Source organism: Oryzias latipes, chromosome 3 (assembly GCF_002234675.1).
Source record: "Oryzias latipes chromosome 3, ASM223467v1".
Taxonomy (NCBI): Eukaryota; Metazoa; Chordata; class Actinopteri; order Beloniformes; family Adrianichthyidae; genus Oryzias; species Oryzias latipes.
In genome coordinates, this window is record NC_019861.2 from 10643753 (window position 1) to 10664312 (window position 20560).

The following is a 20560-nucleotide window of genomic DNA, read 5'->3' on the forward strand; positions in this document are numbered from 1 at the left end:
CCTTTGGCTGAATCAGGAGGAGGCAAAAAATGCAGTTGGAAAAAGATTGTATTTGTGATGTAGAAAATACGCTGGGTGGGCCATAAACTCCCTAGTCCACTCCATTTGGATGCATCCACTTGATCCATGTACGTCTCTGTTTTCCTCGTTTGGCATTTGGCTCAAAACTGTACGGCTGGATAGCTTCAATATTTCTTTCTGCCCCGGTTTTGTTACATTGGGAGTGTGAGGAGCTGTAAGCTAGCGGAACAGTGTGTAAACAGAGCACTTTCAGCAACAGGGAGGGGAAGTGGGACGGGGTTGCTCCTTGACAACGGTCCCACCCACAGCATAGAGGCAAATTTCTAATGAGCTGCTGCTGCTTTACAGAAACTACATCCTAGAAAACAATAAAAGTTTTGGGATTTTGGCAAAAAAAAAAACAACGGCATAATTATAACTAAAAGACAACTGGAAATATTTTTTCAATAGATCTAAAATTTTTAGAGTAGGACTTTAATGGCTTTACTTTTAGTTATCAGCTATCAGCGTTAACATTTTGTTGCTTCGAGCTATTTCACTGACCTTTTTGGATTTTTGCTGTCATTATCACAGGTGTAAAACAACACAGAACACAGAATAAGTAAAAATATGAGAGAAAAAATGGCTGAACTGCAAATCACCGTCAATTGCTGGTTAGTAACATGAGAATTGTGGTGTGCCATGTCCTAAGTGCCTCCAAAACGGAGCACAGGGCCTTTAAATTACAAGGAAACAGCAGAATTTGTGCTGACCAAATGAAATCTTAGAGATTCTGAGACAGCCAAGCAACCTAAAAGCCTGAGTTCATTCATATCAAGCTCTGAGCTGCTCAACATTGATGAGATTTAATGGTGGCTTCGCCCCCCTTCATTTAAAGAAAAGAACTTAAAGAAAATCTAACAAAATGAAATGATTTATGGACAGAACGGCTTGTGGAGTTGTTGTAACCAAACAGTGAGCATATTTATAATAACATAAAAAATGTAACAATATAATCTTTTTCACATTTTGATCTCTGAGAAGTTCAACTACGGAGCCCGTGTCCTGACATGGACATTCCCATTTCTGTCTGTGTGTGTCTCATTACATTACATTGAAGGCATGAATGATGTTTAGAGATCAAATTTATTTATTTTAAAAAGCATCTGTAATCACGTTTTCATGTCTGGGTTCATTCACATCCCTGTACGGTCTCCGTCCTGCCGCAAAAGCCGCTTTCTGCCGCTATTTCCGTGTCTCTATGACCCACATTTGTTCAAGAGGGAAAAAATAAAAACAAGAATGATCTATTTATTATTGTCTATTTATTAACATCCAAAGGCTACATGCTACATATTCCATCATGCATCACACATATCCCATAATGCATCTCAACCAATCACAGTGGCTCTGCAACCGTGATGCGTTCATAGACAATAGCACAAATGATACATAGCATGTAGCCTACTAGCCTTCGGATGTAAAGCGACTGCTAACAAGTATGATGCTTTTGTAGAGCTTTTAAAATAAATAAATCTGATCTCTAAACATCCTCCGTGTCTTTAATGCAATGTAATGAAACACACACAGACAGAAATGTGAAGGTATCTGCTGTAAATCCAACTTGTTCACATCCGTGTTTATGGAGCTAGGAGCTATGTCTGGTAGGCGAAGCAGCAATCCGTGTTTATGATTGAGTTATGACGTAAATAATTACTTCGTTAGCTCGAATTAATTAATGCGTGGGAACAAAAAATTATTTTGTGGGAACAAGATGCTGTTTCGTTCACACAACTTAATTATTTTGTGGGAACGATGGGAACAAAATATATTATACTTTCAGGACACAGGCTACATATTCAACTTCTCCAAAATCTCAAAATAAGAAATAAACCTGTAATTTTATAATATATAATATAATATATATATTTTATATATTTTATAAAATTAAAACATGCATTTTCTATTTTCAATTTTATATCAAATAAAACATCTTCAGTTTCTTGTTAAAAGTAGCAGAACGTTTCCCCCAAGAAGAATAAGAATCTGTAGAATAAATAGAAAGAATAGTAATATATTTGAATCCCACATAGCTAGCATATGGGAAAGTAGGAGTCACGCTGCGCTAAGAACCATTTTAGAGGAACACTTTGCTAAGTCTTCACTTTTGTTGGAGAACACTGGTTCCATGGGGTTATCTCTTTTTGTGCTTGGATTAGTCATAGGGTTAGGAGGCTATACAAGCAAAACATAAAGGACAACCTTTATTGGTTAAGGATAGTAATAAAAACAGATGACAAGAGAGCCATTCAGAAAGCCTGGAAATCCACAGCTTCAATGTGTTTTAAAAAGATCCAGAGAAAGTATAGATCTTGCCAGCAAAAATACACAAACAAAAACGGGTCTTTGGCTTCAGAGCAGATGCCGGTTTGGTCTGTTGCTATGTCAACTTAAAGGCGTTGATGTTGACCATACAATTGTAAAAATTAGTGAACTTAACGGAGAGGTTTAAATAAACCCTAGCTTTTTTTTGTCTGAAGGGCTGTGGTTTGTGTATGTTTTGTAGTTATTTAGAGTCACATGGTGCCACATCAAATCAACTTTGTGTCGCTCGTTTGTAAAACCTACCAGCTGAATAGCTATCATTAAGACGGTCTTCAGTGAAAAGGTTCTGTCACAGAGGTCAAAGAGGTCTTCTAGACTTGGGCCTAGCAGCTCCAGGACCATGGCATTGTATTTCCCACAAGGTCCAAAGTAAAAAACCTGTGGGACCCCCTCTGAAAGAAGACAAAAAAGACAGAAAAGTTAAAGACAATAACCTTAGTTACTAAGCTTTGCAGATGTCCTACACTAAACATAATGAGAAATAAATCAGTCATCGTCTTAGAGAACATGTTCATGCACTTTTTTTTTTACAGGCCTAATATGCAAGGGTAAAGTAGATGAGATGAAGTACAGATTTTTTGTTTTTAAACTTCCCTGACCCTCCACACTATGCAAGGAGCCCTTTAGTGCTGTTTCAAGTGCACGCTCTTTGTGCACCCATTGTGCGTTCTGTGCATGCAGACTGACTGTTAAGAATTAGGAAATTAGACAGTCTAAGTGTAGTTTGTGTGTACATCCTACAGGCGTTCTACAGGCACCGACTTATAACGTGAACGCCGCCCGTATGTACAGCATTTGTGTAGTCAGTAAGTGACCAGTGTGAGATCCTCACTAATGACTAGAGTGCGTGGTTAGGCCATCGTATGACAGCATCATCCATACGTCATAAGTATGACATTACATTATCCATACAAATACTTTATGATACATTTACCACACGTGCAACAATCGTACATTCCATTTTCATGACGTCCTTCCTTCAAGGTAGTTGTACTAGCCTCAAAGTAGCTGCACTTGAAATCTGACCTTAAGGTGCAACCACGCCTGTCTACAACGCTGCACGGGTATGGTCAACCCAAAAACCTGCAGCATCCATCCAGATCTACCCCTGTATGGCTGGGTGCATGAGACTAAGACATTACAAACAAAAGTTCAGTGGAAGAGCTTAGAGGACAATAAGACATTTTTAATATGATATCAGCTTCCAACTGAATAATAACCCCTCAGTTCAACTCAGTATCTGATCCAACCCCTTGGCATTATGCTTTTTCTTCACCGTGTTGAGTAGTCGGTTTAAATGGTTCTGTAATGATAGCTCTGGTGCTTTAAGTCATCCTGGCGCTGAGGACATAAAAGCTCATTGTTTCAGTCGAAACATTACAAAGTAAATCAGTCATATTTCATGTGCAAAGCTGGAAAGAAGACATTTTTATATCAGGCGTTACATCAATGTAATTCCTTTTCAAAAGTAATGTAAAGTGCCTGGAAGAAAGCCTGATTCAGAGTCTGCTCATTCCTTCTGGCCTCTAAGGACCAATCAAAATAAGAAACTACATACTGAGCTTAAATCATTCAATTCAACATGTGTCAAACTAGTGAGACCATGTTCAGCTCTAGTGCAGATTTTAATAATCATAATGGATTGGATTTATCTGCGCTCTCCCAGATGCTCAAAGCGCTTACATTGTGTCCATTATTCATTCACTCCTCATTCATACTTGGTAATGGTAAGCTACGGATGTAGCCACAGCTACCCTGGAGGCAGACTGACAGAGGCGTGGCTGCCAGTATGCCCCTACGGCCCCTCTGACCATCACCGGGACATTCATACACAGACAGACACCAGTGGAGACACTGGAGGCAGGGAGGGTATAGCGTCTTGCCCAAGCACACAACAACAGTTGACTGAGGGTAGCGGGGATCAAACAGCCAATCCTTCCACTATTGGGCGACATGCTCAACCATCTGAGCCACTGCTACTCAGGTTCATAAAACCTCAAATGAGCTGACACTTAAACTATTTTATGAACCCAAGGCAAATATTAGATTTGTATACATCAATATTTGGCAGCAGCGCATCTGTTTTTGTTTTGTACAGAGAATATATTGACGCGTCAACGTTTTGCTCCTCCATCATTCATTCTGATGTCCTACAACTCCAAGTGTTTTACTTGAATATGTTTCAGAAGAACTTTTGACTTTTCATGTGAGTAACAGGAAGTCCACCGCAGCGTGGAAACTAGGATGAATGCCATCAGCGAGCATATGGGAATGTGGGAGTCACGCTGCGATCCCATCATCCCTTTCTGGACATCATTATGCAATTCTGTGGGCTGCTAATTGTACCACAGGAATGACTGCTCGAAAAGCCCTTCTGAAAGTGGGAGGCCTTCAAATGTGTTGAATTAGAGATATGCTGTAAAGAAGAGGATAAACAGTTCAATTGAAAACAAAGGTGGCAAAGTTTTTCACGTGCGAAATAAGCCAAAGTGGTGGCGTCAGCACTACTGTACTGCAACACAGCGGACACGATGGCAGACTGATTGTGTCCTGGACTACAAAACACTGTCTTTATCTACAAGATTTATATGACCTTGACTGAGGCTGCCTATTGCAAACTACTACATTTAACTTCCACCAGTTTTCTTAAACATCACAGGAATATTGCTCAAGTACAATCCTGTTTCAACACACCGTCCCAGATGAGCTGCAGCAGCCATTGAAAAAGCAACACCAGAGAGTCACACGGAAAAAGCTGCTAGAATGGTAAAAAAATCGACCTAAACAAAGACAATAGAGATCGGAATCTAAATTCACTGCTACCAAAGGCCTTGTACAAAAGTAACAAAAGGATGTCTCTATAAACTCTTCTTCTGCACAAACCAACTGGCAGAAGTGAGATGCATCAAGATATCTGGGAAAAGGTTTTGTGTTAGGGAACCCCTCAGAAATAGTTTGGACAAGTCAAGAAACAATCAAACAAAACCAAAAACAAAAAACGGTGTGCCAAGTTTGAATTGAAGGAAGACAGTTTGTGGCCAAACATGAAGTATGACAGTAAATCAAAAATTTTTCAAAGTGACTGTTGAGAATTAGGAAATTAGAGAATCTAAATGTAGTTTGGGGGAAGCTCCTACAGGCGTCCTATGAGCACTGCCTTATCAAGTTCATATTCTGTCTATTTCAACAGCAGAAGTGCTGAAAGGTACAAATCCCTGGATGGGTGTGGCATATCCCTGTAAGACCAACGACAAATTTACATGCACTACAAAAGCACTCTGTCAAACACCCAGAGTTGAGATGAGTGAGACGATGGAAACAAATTCACTTTGATGCAGGCTCCTTTCATTTATTTACTTTCTTTAAATCCAGTGAACCCAATAGATTATATTAATTTTATGGATGACAACTATTTTTTATTAGGAATTAGGTGTTAGTTTGTTGCGGGTCTGGAATCATAAGCGTTGAGTCTAAGCCCCGCCCCCCTACCTGTTCGTTGGTTTCCACGGCGTGCAACCCCCCCCTCCAGCGTGTTCTACACAGACAGCGCAACATACGGTCATCGAAGCAGCAAGGTGACAGGATAGTGGGGGCGCCCTAACGCAATTTAATTCATTTGACGCAGAGATGGGGGGGGGGGGGGGGGGGGGGGGGGGTTTAGTCTAGGGGGGAAAAAGGCTTTTTTTGGGCGCTCATGTGTCCCCTACTGACTGTCTTTCCAGAAGAACTTTCCATCCCATAACAGACTCTGGTCGGCGTTCACAGCTGCAGACACGCCCCTCCGCGCGTTCACGCCGCTTTCTTCCTCCTGACAGCTCGCACTACCTAACGGTGTTAAAGGCACCACAACAATCTTAGAACATGATAGTTATTTTACAAAAACACAGAGAGCCGCAGCACAAGGAGGACAGAGCTGCATGCGGCTCCGGATCCGCCGGTTGAAGACACCTGAGCTAACCAATCAGGGACTCGGATTTGGTAGTGACAATGGATTTAGCCTCTTAATTCGCGGCAGTATAAATTGATCATGGAGGAGAAATTATCAGTTATTCAGTTGGACACCGAGTCTTTCGTGTATCGAAACAGAGCTGTGAGAGAGAAAAAAAGAATGCATGTTTAGCTCGCGTGTCACATGCCTGGTGTGAACATAGCATAACACTGGGACCAACCTAAATCATCAGAAGCAACGTTGAGTTCAGTGTGCTTGACACATGGGGGGGCAGGGTGGGAACTGAAACTAAAATCTTCCAATCACAGGTCAGTGACTCTACCTATGCACCACAGCCTGTATGTAATTTTTTTTGTTTTTTTCATTATATTTCTTTAAGTGCCAATTTCTGTGTCAAACTGAATCCTTTTGAAACCTAAATAACTGATCTCTATACTTGTAAACTACTTCCACTTACTTTCATTACTTGCATCATTTAAATGAATTAGCATTGCTTCTCTTTAGCCCATTAGTCAATGCCTCCTACATATCTGTTGTCACACATCAGTTCTCACGTAACATCAGGGTTTTAAATATGACAGTACTGTACAGACTTCATTTATTAGACCCATGGCCTACTTCCTTCCTTTATACATAATATATGAATGCATGACTAAAAGAAATGGGCTTCTACTGTAAAATCTGTTGCAACACTAGAGAATAATCCAGAATAATCCAGTTTTGTTTGCAATAAACTTGATTGGGTTTGTGATAATGTTGACTGAACTTAAAAATTCTGTACACTTGAAGCTCCAGAGCATATTTTCAACAAGAATTTTCACGTCTGCTTTCTTGTGATTAGAAACCACTTGTTTGCATGTCTGGCAGGTCAGTTCTACTCCAATCATTTATATGATATATTATATATTTGGAAATAAATGAATCCTTAATTATAAAAAGTACAGACCATTTGTCACACCAAATTAAAGTATAATTAACGTAATAAAACTGAAAAGTGGTGCTTAAATACAATTTTCTTGAACTGGTGACAAATATTTAAGCAGAAGAAATGGCTATAACAAATATTAATATGATGAACTAATACTAAATTAATGATAACTACAGTATCTATTCTAACACTCAAAATAGGAATTCTATTTCTATCAATATTACTGAGTCTACATTCCTAATTCAACGCCTTTCACTATTTTTTCATCCAAGCCACATAAATGCACCAAATTCTGGTTCTTCAGACACCGACACCACGTTGGCTAAGAGGAATGAGCTCAGCAGACAGCCAAGAACAAATGAGGCTACGCTATCTCATCTAGAGGAGAAGACAGAGGTGGGTTAGCACTGAGAGACTGCAGATCCTGTCACTAAATTATTCATGAGATTACGCACATTTGGCCTTTCCACCTTTTGCCTTTTTGCAAAACAAAACCCATTATAATGCCAGACAACATTTGAGTAGCTTTAGAGATCCTCTTGTTTTCCTCCTTTAAAATCTTTCTTTTTTTATTTCAGCTGTTATTATGTGTGCTTGTATATTAAATAAATAGACACACTTGAAAATACATACTTAAAATCTCAGCTGGTCTGGTATACATCTGAACTTATTTTCTTTAAAAGTTAACAGGTAAATGTAGATAATTTAATTTATCAAACTCTCAAAACTTGAGATAATAATCTGAAAGTATTTCCTGTATCTCTTCCTGGAAAAAGTAAACTTTTAATCAAGCTGTTTCAGAATCATCAATTCTGCAGCGTCCTCTACCCGTTTGGTAGAGGACGCCCTATGATCGAGTCACTGAGAACATCAAATGTTCAGAGCCGAGTCCTTGACTGGCGCGTTAACCCCGTCGTGATCTCGGAACGCTTCTATACGTTGACTTAACATTGAAACTGGACGTCCGGTGTGTCCAAGGTTGTTTTTAGTGAGGCACTGACATTATAATACATTACTTAAAGCTCAAAAAGTTGATTTTGCATAATATAGGCCCTGTAATGCTATTCCCTGAAATCAAAGTATGATAAATACAAAATGAATAAAAACACATGCAGGAAATAAGGTTAACTGTATGTTTTAAGAGTTCCTAAAAAGCTTTACTTAGACACTTATAAATATATAATTTGGAAAAAATAACTAATTTTTTGAAAAGGATCACTAGTAAATCTATAAACAGACAAGCATCTGAGTCTTTGTGTACACCACATCATGGAGACTGACTGCAGATCTGGCATAACAATGATATTTGACCTGATTTAGGTAAGAACTTGTAGTGAAAATGATGTAATCTAGACATCTTCAAAGACAGGAAAGTCACTGGTGTTAAAAGCAGCAAAATCTTATGGATACCTGAAGTTCCCAAAGTTTTGTAGAACCGATATTCCAAGTGAAGCTGCGGAGCCCTCGACTTCACTGGTTCCTGCACAAAGAAAATGAATTTAAAAAACAGAATATAGCCAAAAATAAAGTAAGTAAAGAAGTCTATTAAGCTTAATACAGAACTCTACTTTAGGAACTCCACACTATGTAAAGATAAAATATTTAGATCAAATATTTAGCATGCTGAGTTTATCTGTTGTAATATTGAATCAGTTTTAAACAGTTGTTAGCAATAATAAAGGTGTGATTTGGGAGACCAGAGTATAAACAACTGGAAAGACACGCCCTGCTGAGTGTCTGCACATCCGCTGCACATTCTTTCCAAAGCCAGAGAGGCTGTGTACGGACATCACCTGAACTATGAGTCAGTGGAAATTTGGCACCTGCGTGATGTAGAAGTCATATTTCTGGAAATGAGCTAACAGCAAAATGAGTGAATTACACTAATGGACAACTTCTCTTTCTCCACGTATGTCACTGATCCAGGGTTTATTTTGGAGCATTTTAGTTTTTCAAAGGTATTGTAAAAGTGAATTGAAAGGTTGAGCATTCAAGCAAAGGAGACAAGTGAACACTTACCAGTTTTATAGCTACATACTCGTTTGTGTAGAGATTCTTTCCTGAAATAGAAAAGTTTGGAAATGAAAAATGTTTTAGAACTGTGACACCGGTTTACAGATAGAATATTATAACACACGAAGGACAATTATTGAATTTACTCTTATGCTTCCCTTTTAAAGGTCTTTCATAGGATTAGAGCATTAGGTCATCATTAGCACCCACCACTTCTTTTGATTCTTTATTGGGATCAAATAAAGGCTATAAATCTGTGGTCCTCAACCTCTTTTAGGCCACAGGCCGGTTTATTGTCAGACAACATTTTCACAGTCCAGTCTGTACAAAGGCTGAGGAAGGCATTTGATTATTTGTTTTTTAGCATCTAGTTCCTCTTAAATTTTGAGGGTAAAGTCTATCTCCATCATCTGTAAAATATCTGCAGCTTCTTTAAACTTTATTTGTACACAAAATTATGTGCAGGAACCATTAAAATGTGATAAATTTTCCCTTAACCCTTAAATGTCAAAGTTGAAGATTTAAAAAAAAAAAATCATACACCAACTTCAATCTTGTCCGACTAATAACGTGCAACAAATAAATACATTTAAAAATAATAAGAAAAAAACGTCCCGAAATCCAGGCCTGGGGGGCCTACAGGTTTTCCAACCAACCTGCCATTGAAGCTCCTTATTGGCTAAAAACACCTGATCGAGGTAAAACCAGCAGGAGACCGGCCCTCGAGACCTGGATTGTGGGACCCCTGGTCTAAACTTTATTAGCAGCATCCGCGTAGCATCAGACAGTCGGTTGCTGAATTTAATGTATTATTATTATGGTGTGTGGGAACAACTGTCGCAATGATTCCATATTTGGTATATAGATTCCTGATTTAGTTTGTTAATTGCAGGTTTCTTTTATTTGGAAGTCAAAGCTCTTCTGTTTCCCCACTGACTCTGTTTTTTTATTTATTTATTTTTTTTTTGCCAAAAGAAACTTTCCGAATACGTGTGTTTTTTCTTAACTTTTGGGGGGCTTCAGTTTAGCGGTCGATGCAGCTGCTCTGAGAAAGTAGTGCATGTCTTTTCGGCATGTGACCCAGCGACTTGACGTGTGTCGAGAATGAGTCTGATTTGGTGGGGAAATCCAGTTTTCCAAAATAAAACTTCCTTCAGAATCAGGTTATAAATAAATAGAAAAAAATGCAGGTAATGTTTTTTTTCTTTCAACCCGGTACCAACTGTCCCACAGACCGGTACCGGGCTGCGGACCTGGGGGGTTGGGAATCACTGCTATTCACATACAAAATGCATCAAAAGCCCAAAAAAAGAATTAATGCACTCTACTTTTAAAAATGAAGACCTTGACCGCATGTTTCCAAGAGTCAAGATGTTTTACCGGTTCTTACAACATCCATTTAAAACCAACTCACCAAGCTTTAATTCACCAAAGTTTCCACATCCAATCTTCTTCCCCACACGAAAATTGGGGCCCACCATGAGAACCCCCGAGGAGCTCGAAGAACCAGATGCTCTGGGGTGTCCACTGCGGTTGCCCTGGGGGACTTTAGTGCTCCTGGCGGGCCGCTCGCCATATTTATCCCTTTGTTGATCCATGGCAGGTGCAGCACACATCAGCGCTCGCCTGGACTGATGTAGAATAAGGCCTCCTGGGCCGGGCCAACCACAGCCACAGCCCTGGTCACTAGCAGCACTTTGACGGCGCAGTCACTGTCATGGGCCAGAACTTGGTGCTGTTTACCAACACGGCTTCTTCTCCACCCCTAGATTCCCCTACTGCCTCTGAAGACTTCCTCTACCTCAACATTTGACACGGACAAATGTCGAAGACCTACAATAAAAAACAAAACGACATGAGAAAAAGGGCAATAACTGAAATAAAACAAATTGATGTTTACATTTAAAAATGCATAGAATTTAAAATTGTAGATATCTACTAAAAGCTTTTAGGATTTTTATGAAACAGAATGTTTTGATGCAAAAATTAAACATCTATGATGGAGCAGAGTACTGAAGTTCCTTAATGCAAGCATAAGCAGATCCAGCCTTGAGGATCGTCAGATTATAAATTCTTTTCCAAAGAAACAGAAATGAAAGAAGCTCTGCTGCAAGTTTAAACTGCAGAATAAAAACAAATGCTGGGTTCATAAGGAGAGAAATTCAAATGCACAACTGTAGGAAAGGCTATGAACTGTAATCACAGAAGGTGGGGAGGTTAATTTCATACAAAAACTCAAAGTCCCACTCTGATGATCATTTTTTGAGCTATTTTAAAGTGTTCCCACTGGTCTTTTAATTATGATTATGCCATTTTTAGCCAGAATGGAAAAATCTGCCGTTTTCTAGGATATCGTTTCTGCAGATCAGCAGTAGTTCATTAGAAATGTATCTCTGAGTTAAGGGTGGAACTGTTGGTACAGATTATTGCGCTGTTTATATGCAATTCATTAGCGATTTGTGTGTCGATTTTCTAATTTGAAACTGAAATATGCGCCGTATACGCACCATAAAATGTATACATCAGTGGTACATGCGTGAAAAGTCTATTAGACATACGTGAATCCAGATGCACGCAGTTTGGATCAAGATGCCAGATCAGTTGAGGAAAACAAAGATGTTCGAGCATCTATTTGCCTGCAAGTGGATGCATCAGAATGGAACAGAGGCAGGAGCTTGTGGCTCACTCAATGTATTTTCTACGCCACAAATAAAATCTTTTACCGACTGCATTTTTTCTTCTGCCTCTAATTCACAACAATTTGAATAAAAAAATACCCAGAATGAACAATTGTAAGCTTAATTTTCTTTATATATGTCCTCCTTCAGGAGTAAAATGTCACATGAACATGTTTAAAAAACAGAAAACGCCATTTTCATTGGAGTGGGTCTTTAAGTAACTTGAGTTGAGAAAACTGTTCAAAGGCCAGACTACTATAGTGAAACCAGGCACTTAGTTTGGTTAATGAACAATGCAACTGAAGAGTACACATTCGAGAGATCTGTTTTTGTTTGTAGTTCAACTACACATCTTCAGCAGATTTCTTTTGAAGTTGTGTTACTTTCAGAAAAACAGAATACTCTAAATACACAAAACAGGTTTCATTTTAGGTTCAGATTCAAGGAAATCACTTTCAGATGGATTTAAACACAAATCTTGCCTTCTGTTACAATTTGTCTTTTTAAAACACTTCAAATAAATGTGTTGTGCATTTATCGGGTTAATGAGCTCTTTCCAGCTTTGAAAATAAGTTTCTTTTTTTTTATTAGCAATGATTAAAAACAAAGTAGTTCAAGGAGAACACCGGTGTTGAACAGAGGTGAGGGAGACTCACTGGAAATATGCTGCTGGGCTTAACAGATAGCAATCAAGTCACAGTGGACACAGACAACAGAGGATCAACAAAAGCTTCGGAGAAGGCGTCTCCTCACTGACAGATATAACTAGGTAGAGGATAAATACCAGCAAAGACTATTATGTAAACAGGTATAGCAGTCCGGGTCTGATTAAAAGGACACTAGAGATTAACTTCATGGACACTCGTGACTTTGGAACTAATCTAGATGTAGAAAACATGTAGGAAACTGAGCACTGTGCATAGTAGAGAGGCATTAAACTAGAAACCAGAATATTAAATATTATATTCCCTGTTTGTTTTTAGAAAGCTAACTTACTGAAGCCTGGGGGGGGGGGGGGTCATGAAGACTGCATCACACTATTTTGTTTACTAAATATTGACTCAAAAATATCAGTCATGCATCACAAACAACTCACATGATCCCAAGAAGAGGAAAAAAAGGTTTCATGACTGTGTTGTAACTTCTGAGCACAGAAAGGCTGTTGCTGAAACTATTGTGTGTGGGCTTTGAATGAGTCACTTTTGGTTTTGCCCGCACAGATCTCAGACTCAAAAGACAGCCCGCCTGCTCGGCACAGCAGTTTTGCTCTGATGCTATTACATAAAAACAAAAACAAAAATGAAGAAAACCAGTTTTGTACCAAAGATTAACACAGAATTCTGACAGTGTTTTGAAAAGAATGATTTGGGGTTCTGATGCATGCTGCTCAGGTATTACTTATTGGGTTCTTGAAGGGGGCCTTTATCTTGCAAAAATCAACTTTCATTCCTCATGAAAAGAAACCCTAAAGTGCTGTTTGATCATGTGACGTCACAAAGAGGGGAACAGACCCGTTCAGGAAGAGTCTGTCCTGCCAGCTTCGCCCCTGAGGCTTCTCACACTCACACACTTTCATCACGGAGCTAGTGGTTTTGGCAAACACACACACACACACACACACACATACACATCTATATATATATATATATATATATATATATATATATATATATATATATATATATATATATATATATATATATATATATATATATATATATCAATGGGTGGGTGGGTGCGTGCATGTGTGTATGTACGTGTATGTAATGTATGTAGATGAATGTCACTGATAACATAGCAAGTTCCTGTATGTGCTCATAAAAAGCGTAATCAAGCTATGACAAACACTGAGCGGTCATTAACACACCTACCTTCTTGTACAAGTATTTAATAAAGGTTTGAAGGTATTGACTGTCAATTTCTGTTCTCGAGTGGATGTTTGTTCTTAACCCATTGAATAACAATTGACAAACAACTTCACATAATAGAACCGAATAATACAATTTTTTTTAAAAAGCTGAGAACTTCAATCCAATTCATTCTGATTCAAATGCAGGTTTGAGTTCAACAAATGGCTCCAGTAGGAACCCTTTTGATTCATCTTAAGCTTTTGCCAGAGAAACTACACTATGTTTGAACATGTTTTTTAGACCAGCACAACTATTACTATGAGAAGTATGGAGTAAACTGATGGTTTTAAATGGCTATGGTCATTTTAAGCCTATATAACCTTGTAATAGAACATTGAAAGCAGCATTTTATGCCAAGCGGCACTAATTCTATTTCTGCCTCCCTCTGGATTTTAGATCTAACAACTTAAACTTTGAAAATGAGTCTGATTTTCTCTGAAGCCATCTTCAGGCAACTGTATTGGAATAAAACAAAAAGTTACATTTAAAAAAAGCTATAATTAGCTTAACACCGAGAATATTTACAAATAATAAACATGTATGTTGAGATGTTATAAATGATTCACTTTTATCAAGTATGGAAAAATAAATCTTAAAAACACCATAATGGAAAGAAAAGGTCTTGGTTGATAATACCTGTCGTACGCAAATCTAGAAATTAGGATCTAAAATACACTTCACAAAATGAACCCTTCGCAGTTAAAAACATTTTTAGTGAGTTGTTTCGATTGAAAGACTAGACAGAAAAATGTCTCAGATCTGAAGTTAAGTCAAAGGAAAAACAGTCGCAACAAAAGTGTAACTGCACCATAATGTTACTAAGAAAAAGAAAACTGGGCTTCAATGAAGAAAAAACAAAAAAAGTCAGGGGTTACAACTCTCCTTGCTTAAAAACTACTATATTGATAATAAAAATCTGATTTATTTAACAGAATTCTTTTTCTTCTGGCAAGAAACTGGCTTTAACTTTAATCAAACACAAGAATTTCTAATCTTATTCCATCTTATTCACGCCTTTCTTTATTAAGTTAGGTAGAAACTGTTTCTCAAACCACACTTTTTTGAAAGCCAAAATTTAAGAAATAGATCACTATTTTTTTGTGCCACGCTGAATCAGAACAACAATCACCTCATGAAAGAAGACACATCGATTTTCTGATTTGGTATCAAGCCCTTGAGCAATCCTGACTCCTGCTTCAACGTGAGAAGGGCAATTCCCCGCCTTTATCTAAACCGCCGTGTCATTTTCATGATGGATGAGGATGTGTTTCAACATAAGAAGCTTTTGGCACTTTGTGAAAAGAAATACCTTCTTAAAATGATCAAACAAGATTTGATCCATTTAACAAATTGGGTTTGTGTTGAAAAAACAAACAGTTATATTCAGAATACGGTTTAAAGATTAAATACATTTTACAGAAGAAATCAGTGATCAATTCATCTGATAAATTGTACTAGGAAAGTATTTCTTTCTTTCATTGAAGAACATCAGCTGTAACTGTCTTAAATATTTATTTACATATTTATAGTAAAGGATGCTTATGAACTCCATTTAAAAATTACATTTGAAAATAACTAGGGTTGGGTTTATCAAATCGATACATCGATCTGAATCAATCCAAGCATAATAGATCAATAATCAGTAAATGAAAGTCTAGATCAATCGTTCATACCTTTAAATTAGTAGTGACGCCAAAGTCTGCTAGCTTTATGCTAACGTATAATGGGATTTCCCATTGGAGGGCTACAGCCAAGGCTCGATCAACCTAAACATACATTGCTGACTACATGAACAGCTTTATATACTCACAAGCAGGAATTTTCCAAACTAATTAAAAAAAATTTAAGTAACCATTTAAAGCACCCTTTTTTACTCAAATCATTTGGGTTAAAGTTTAATGCTCCAGCTAGTGTCCAAACTGAAACGCCCTGCAAGAGAGGCAGAACATAATGATCTGTACATCTTTGTTGTAGCTTCTTCCATGCAACACTCCATGGTGTCTATTGGTTTATTATTTCACTAATAAATTTTACATTATGTGAACTGTATCCGATTAATATGAATGTCTTTCAAACATATATAGATTGTTACCGTATTTCCATACAAATATGTAAACCACTTAATTGCAAAATTGAATTGAATCAAATGAAACCAAATGGATCCCAAAAAAAGGTGAATTAAGTTGATTCAGGCTCTGATGAATCAAGTAAAGTCGATCATGGAAACTATTGGTGATACCCAGCCCTAAAAAAAACTGCACTTAACTGTAGAAACAGTTTTCAACGGTAATGCAAATGCATATAAAAAATTAAATTTAAATTGACATTTTACCGTGCAATATATATCTTTTCTACAAAAGTGAAAAAACAGAAACCCCACTAAATTGTATTTACACAAAATCTGATCTCTTATTTATCTGACTTGATATACGATTAAAAAACAAAACTTTTTTTTTAATCTAGATTGAATACAGTTGAAATTATTTCTTTAAGAACAAAGGACAACAAAGCCTTTTTGAAAGGTTCAACATGGCAAGAAACAGACATTTTAAGCTATTGACATAGCTAAAAGGATATTTTGTTGGAATGTTCTGACAAATAACATAGGATTCTGAATGCAGTCAGTGATTAACCTTCAGTGGAAAGATCAGCCTGTGAGGGGGCATGGCAGCAGTGTAAACTCCTACTGTGACAGTGCCAGCTGCATCGCCCCTCTTTATGAACTATTAGAGGGACATTGTATCATGGTGTATGTAGACCCATTTGTTTATTGTTTTCATTTCCCTACACAAGATCACTGTGTGTTTTGTTGTGCTCCTTTGTTTAACATGTTATTTAATTTTTATAAACTAAAGACATCATTACATACAATTGAACTTCAAAACTTGTTTTTTATCTTTAAATGTGTAAAACATTCACCATTGCGTTACTTTGTTTACAATATATGGTTGGTATTAAAAGAGGAATAACTAACCCCCATCTAGTTTCTGATTTATTATTAGGAAATTTATGCAAGCTAGTCAGAGCAAGTTTAAGCACGTCACAAAGTTTAACTTTAAAGACAAGTTTGACAGCAAGCAGGAAACCTTTTTATGTTGCTTCCTTACAGGATCTCAAATGGCAAAACCTCCATGTGTCGCCTTATGTGTGCATAAACCAAGAAGTGTGCATGAAAACACAAACCATACTGTTGATGTGGTACAAGCGTGTGGACGAGCTGAGTCAAAGAAACCAAGGCCACTGAGGTGATGATCGATGTTTTGTGAGCAGGCCCGCGGTCAAACCGACAGAAATACTGCGATGTGTGATCGTTTGTTTTCTAATTCCTAAGAAGATACGATTCACTGTGACAACGACCAAACGTGGTAGTCTACTGCCAAAGGTAGTCACAAAAACAGTCAACAGATTAACCATAAAAATGTAAAATGTACCATCAGTCTAAAGAGGTCTACCGAGCTAACGTAAGCAAAATATTACTTAGCCGCAGTGGCTGGCTGGTAAATCAATGTGGGGTGGGGGGGTCGTAACACACATTTTCTTGTTGGTCGCGAACAACCGAGCTGTTGTTGGAAAAGCAGGAACGGACAATTATTTATAGTTTTTCACTTAAAGAAAACGCCAAACACCAATACGGCTAAGTAAGTGACAGCTGGACCCAGCGCAACAAGGAAATTAGCAGCGTTACGTTAGCAACGAAAATATTAGCCAACAAGTGACTGCCAAACATTAATGTTTTAGCTAATAGCACACAAAATAAAGCGGACTCACCCAGTTGGTGCGGTGAGTCCAGACGGTCAGGCCACAGATTGAATGAAAGTTATTTTTTTTTAATTATTATTATTATTAATATTGATGTGCGTCTGGGACTCCACACGAGGGCTTGTTTGCTCTTCTTGTTACTGATGTTTCACGCTAACAGCCGCTAGCGGCTCTCTCCATTCTTCGTCTACTTCCACTGCTGGTAAAACACACCGGAAGCAGAAATACGGCACCACCCGCTCCGGAATATACACTTCCGGGTCAAATTTCTGTTTACCCCTTTTTTTTTAAAACCAAACTACAGGATTAAGGGATTTATTTGAAATCACACACGTGTACCCCATGCACGTGTAGCAATAATAAAAACAGATTCCCAATGTTTTCAAACATGTTCCCTCTGCTGTTTTTTTATTGGAGAAAATTTATTCCTGACTTGCCCTGGAAAAATGTTTGGACCCTGCATCAGAAATTATTAATTAATAACAAGATGAGAGACGTCTCCTACAAACTCCTACATAGAATCTATCCCACTAATCAATTCATGATCAGATATAAGAAGACTATTGACCCCAACTGTGCCTTTTGTAAAGAACACCCAGAAACAATCAGTCACCTATTTTGGAATTGTAATACTACTAAAAAAACTTTGGAAAGATTGTGCACGTTTTATAAATTATAAATTAGATTCACAATATCAGATGAAATTTGAACATATCATATTTGGCCTACACGAAAAAAATATAAGATCAAACGTAAAATTGGCAATTAATCTAATTATAATATTTGGTAATTTTCATATTCATAAATCAAAGTTTTCTTCATCACAACTTTTTTCCCTTTTAATAATTAAAGAATTAGAATCTTATTTACATACTATTTCTAATAGTTTAAACAAAAAGACCATACATATTTATGAAAACTGTCTGTCTCTGAATATTTTCAATGCATAGCATCTGTAATCTTTTTGTAATACATGTACCATCCCGTACCATCCCCTGACATTGTTGTTGTTATGACTATTGTTCCTGTCATACATATTTGTTCTATTTGTGTTGAATAATAAAGTTTATTAAAAAAAATGTTTTCAAACGTGTGCTGTAAACTTAGTAAAAAGATTAGCAGTCAGTTATCTCATTTTTAAAGAAATCTTTCAAAGAAGAAAATGCAAAATTATGTAGAATAACGTTTTACCTGATATATTTGAATGTTCACGCCTTTAAAAAGAGATTTTGGAACATAATTTGAAACATATATTAGCATTTTATAATTTAACATTATTATTTAACATCGCTATATGTTTGTTCCAAGTAGATAAACACTTGTTTTAACTTTTCTCCAATGATTTTGTAGGGGGAAAAAACTACTCAACAAAATGTTAATATAATGCAGAGGTTGGTGGAAAAGCACATTGTTTGTAAATTAAAATGTTGAAACCAAGAATGGAGTGACAACTGGAATACTCCAGTTGTCTGTCTGTCTGTCTGTTTCACTACAAAATGCTTTTATTGGTTTTACATAACAATAAATAAAATTGACCTATGTAGGTGATCTGCTTAACAAAATGAGAAAAACTGTTAGCTGCCAGGAACCAAAAACTTTAGATAAGTAACACTGGCCTGAAAAAAATAATTTTAACTTGCACATTTTGTTTCTTGTAGACCCGATTGTTACAGTCGGGTGATGCCGTTTTTTTATTTTTATTTTTTTATTTATTTATTTGAATTAGGACAGTGCATATTAAACAATGTTTCAGCAGCTGCTTTAAATATGCCAGAGTTAGCACAGGAGCTACATTTCATCCGTTGTCCCAGGGCAGGATAAAAAGTTCAACAATTACATTTACAACACAATAAAATAGCACAATATTAGAGGTAAAAATATTTACAAGGTTATTACAATAAAAAACAAGTCTAAAAAAGTCCAAGAAAGTCAGAAAAACAACAATAACTAATGTCTGCAGGACTGGTTTGTTTTCAGCCATTTTTTAAGAGCTGTTTGGAAGGTAGGGTAGTTTTTACAGTTCCTAATGTGCTGTGGCAGCGTATTCCATAACTGTGTGGCTCTGATTGACACCACAGTTTGGCTGAATTTAGTCCTGCGCCTTTGAACATTACAGTCCCCTCGAGTTAAAGCCCTGGTGCCTATTCCAACATTTGTTTTTTTACTTATAAAATCTAACAAGGGGGGAGGGGCCAGCCCATTTAAAACTTTAAAAATGAGACAGGCATCCTTGTACATTTTATAACTTTCAAAATCCATTATCCCATACTTGGTTAGAATGTCACAGTAATGAGAACGCAGAGGCTTTTTGTCTAAAACTTTCAGGGTTCTCTTAAACAATGACTTGAGGGGTTTCAAAGTGCTTTCGTTTGTCTGGGACCATGTAGTAAGACAATAAGTTATATGACTAAAAATCAATTAATGCATATAAACCTTTGCAGCCTCAGTAGTCAGAGAAGACCTTATTTGTTTTCAAATTTGACAGATTAAATTTAACAATATTGGATATTTTCTTTACATTATCTTTAAAAGTCAAGTTTGAATCAAAGATTACGCCAAGATACTTGAATTGTTCTACAACCTCCAATCGCTCCCCATTGAACACTACAGATGGTTGTTCTTCCCTCGTTCGCTGACGTGAAAAAAGCATACATACAGTCTTTTTAGTATTGAGATGTAAGCATGACTTTTGGAGCCACTGAAAGACTGGAACCATGGCTCCAGACAGAACTGCAGCTGCTTCAGCTTTTGTTTTGGCATGAGCATATAGAACTGTATCGTCTGCATATAATTGTATTTTAATCCTTGTGCTATCCGAGGCACTTCAACATTGGGAGTTGGGTCATGTAGACCCACTAGACAGTGCGCTGAACCTTTTTTCTTCCATGATTTGTGATCTTCACTGGTGTCCATGGATTACATGAAATCTTTCCACCTT

The 20560-nt window shown here is 37.3% G+C and overlaps 1 protein-coding gene across 4 annotated transcripts in view; it reads right to left on the reverse strand.

Annotated features, from left to right (window-relative positions):
• Positions 1–17830, reverse strand: part of csnk1g1 (casein kinase 1 gamma 1) — a 31975-nt gene extending 14145 nt beyond the window's left edge. For 3 of the 4 annotated variants that reach the window (XM_023952752.1, XM_023952741.1, XM_023952736.1), the window contains exons 1-5: positions 17632–17829; positions 10690–11108; positions 9282–9322; positions 8673–8742; positions 2629–2777 (exon numbers count right to left, since the gene is read on the reverse strand). In XM_023952752.1, coding sequence (XP_023808520.1) covers positions 2629–2777; positions 8673–8742; positions 9282–9322; positions 10690–10891 — 462 coding nt within the window. In that variant the 5' untranslated portion in view covers positions 10892–11108; positions 17632–17829. Of the gene's footprint in view, positions 1–2628; positions 2778–8672; positions 8743–9281; positions 9323–10689; positions 11109–17631 lie in introns of all 4 variants that reach the window. The other variant, XM_023952733.1, reaches the window with a different exon arrangement.
• Positions 17831–20560: the final 2730 nt, after the last annotated feature.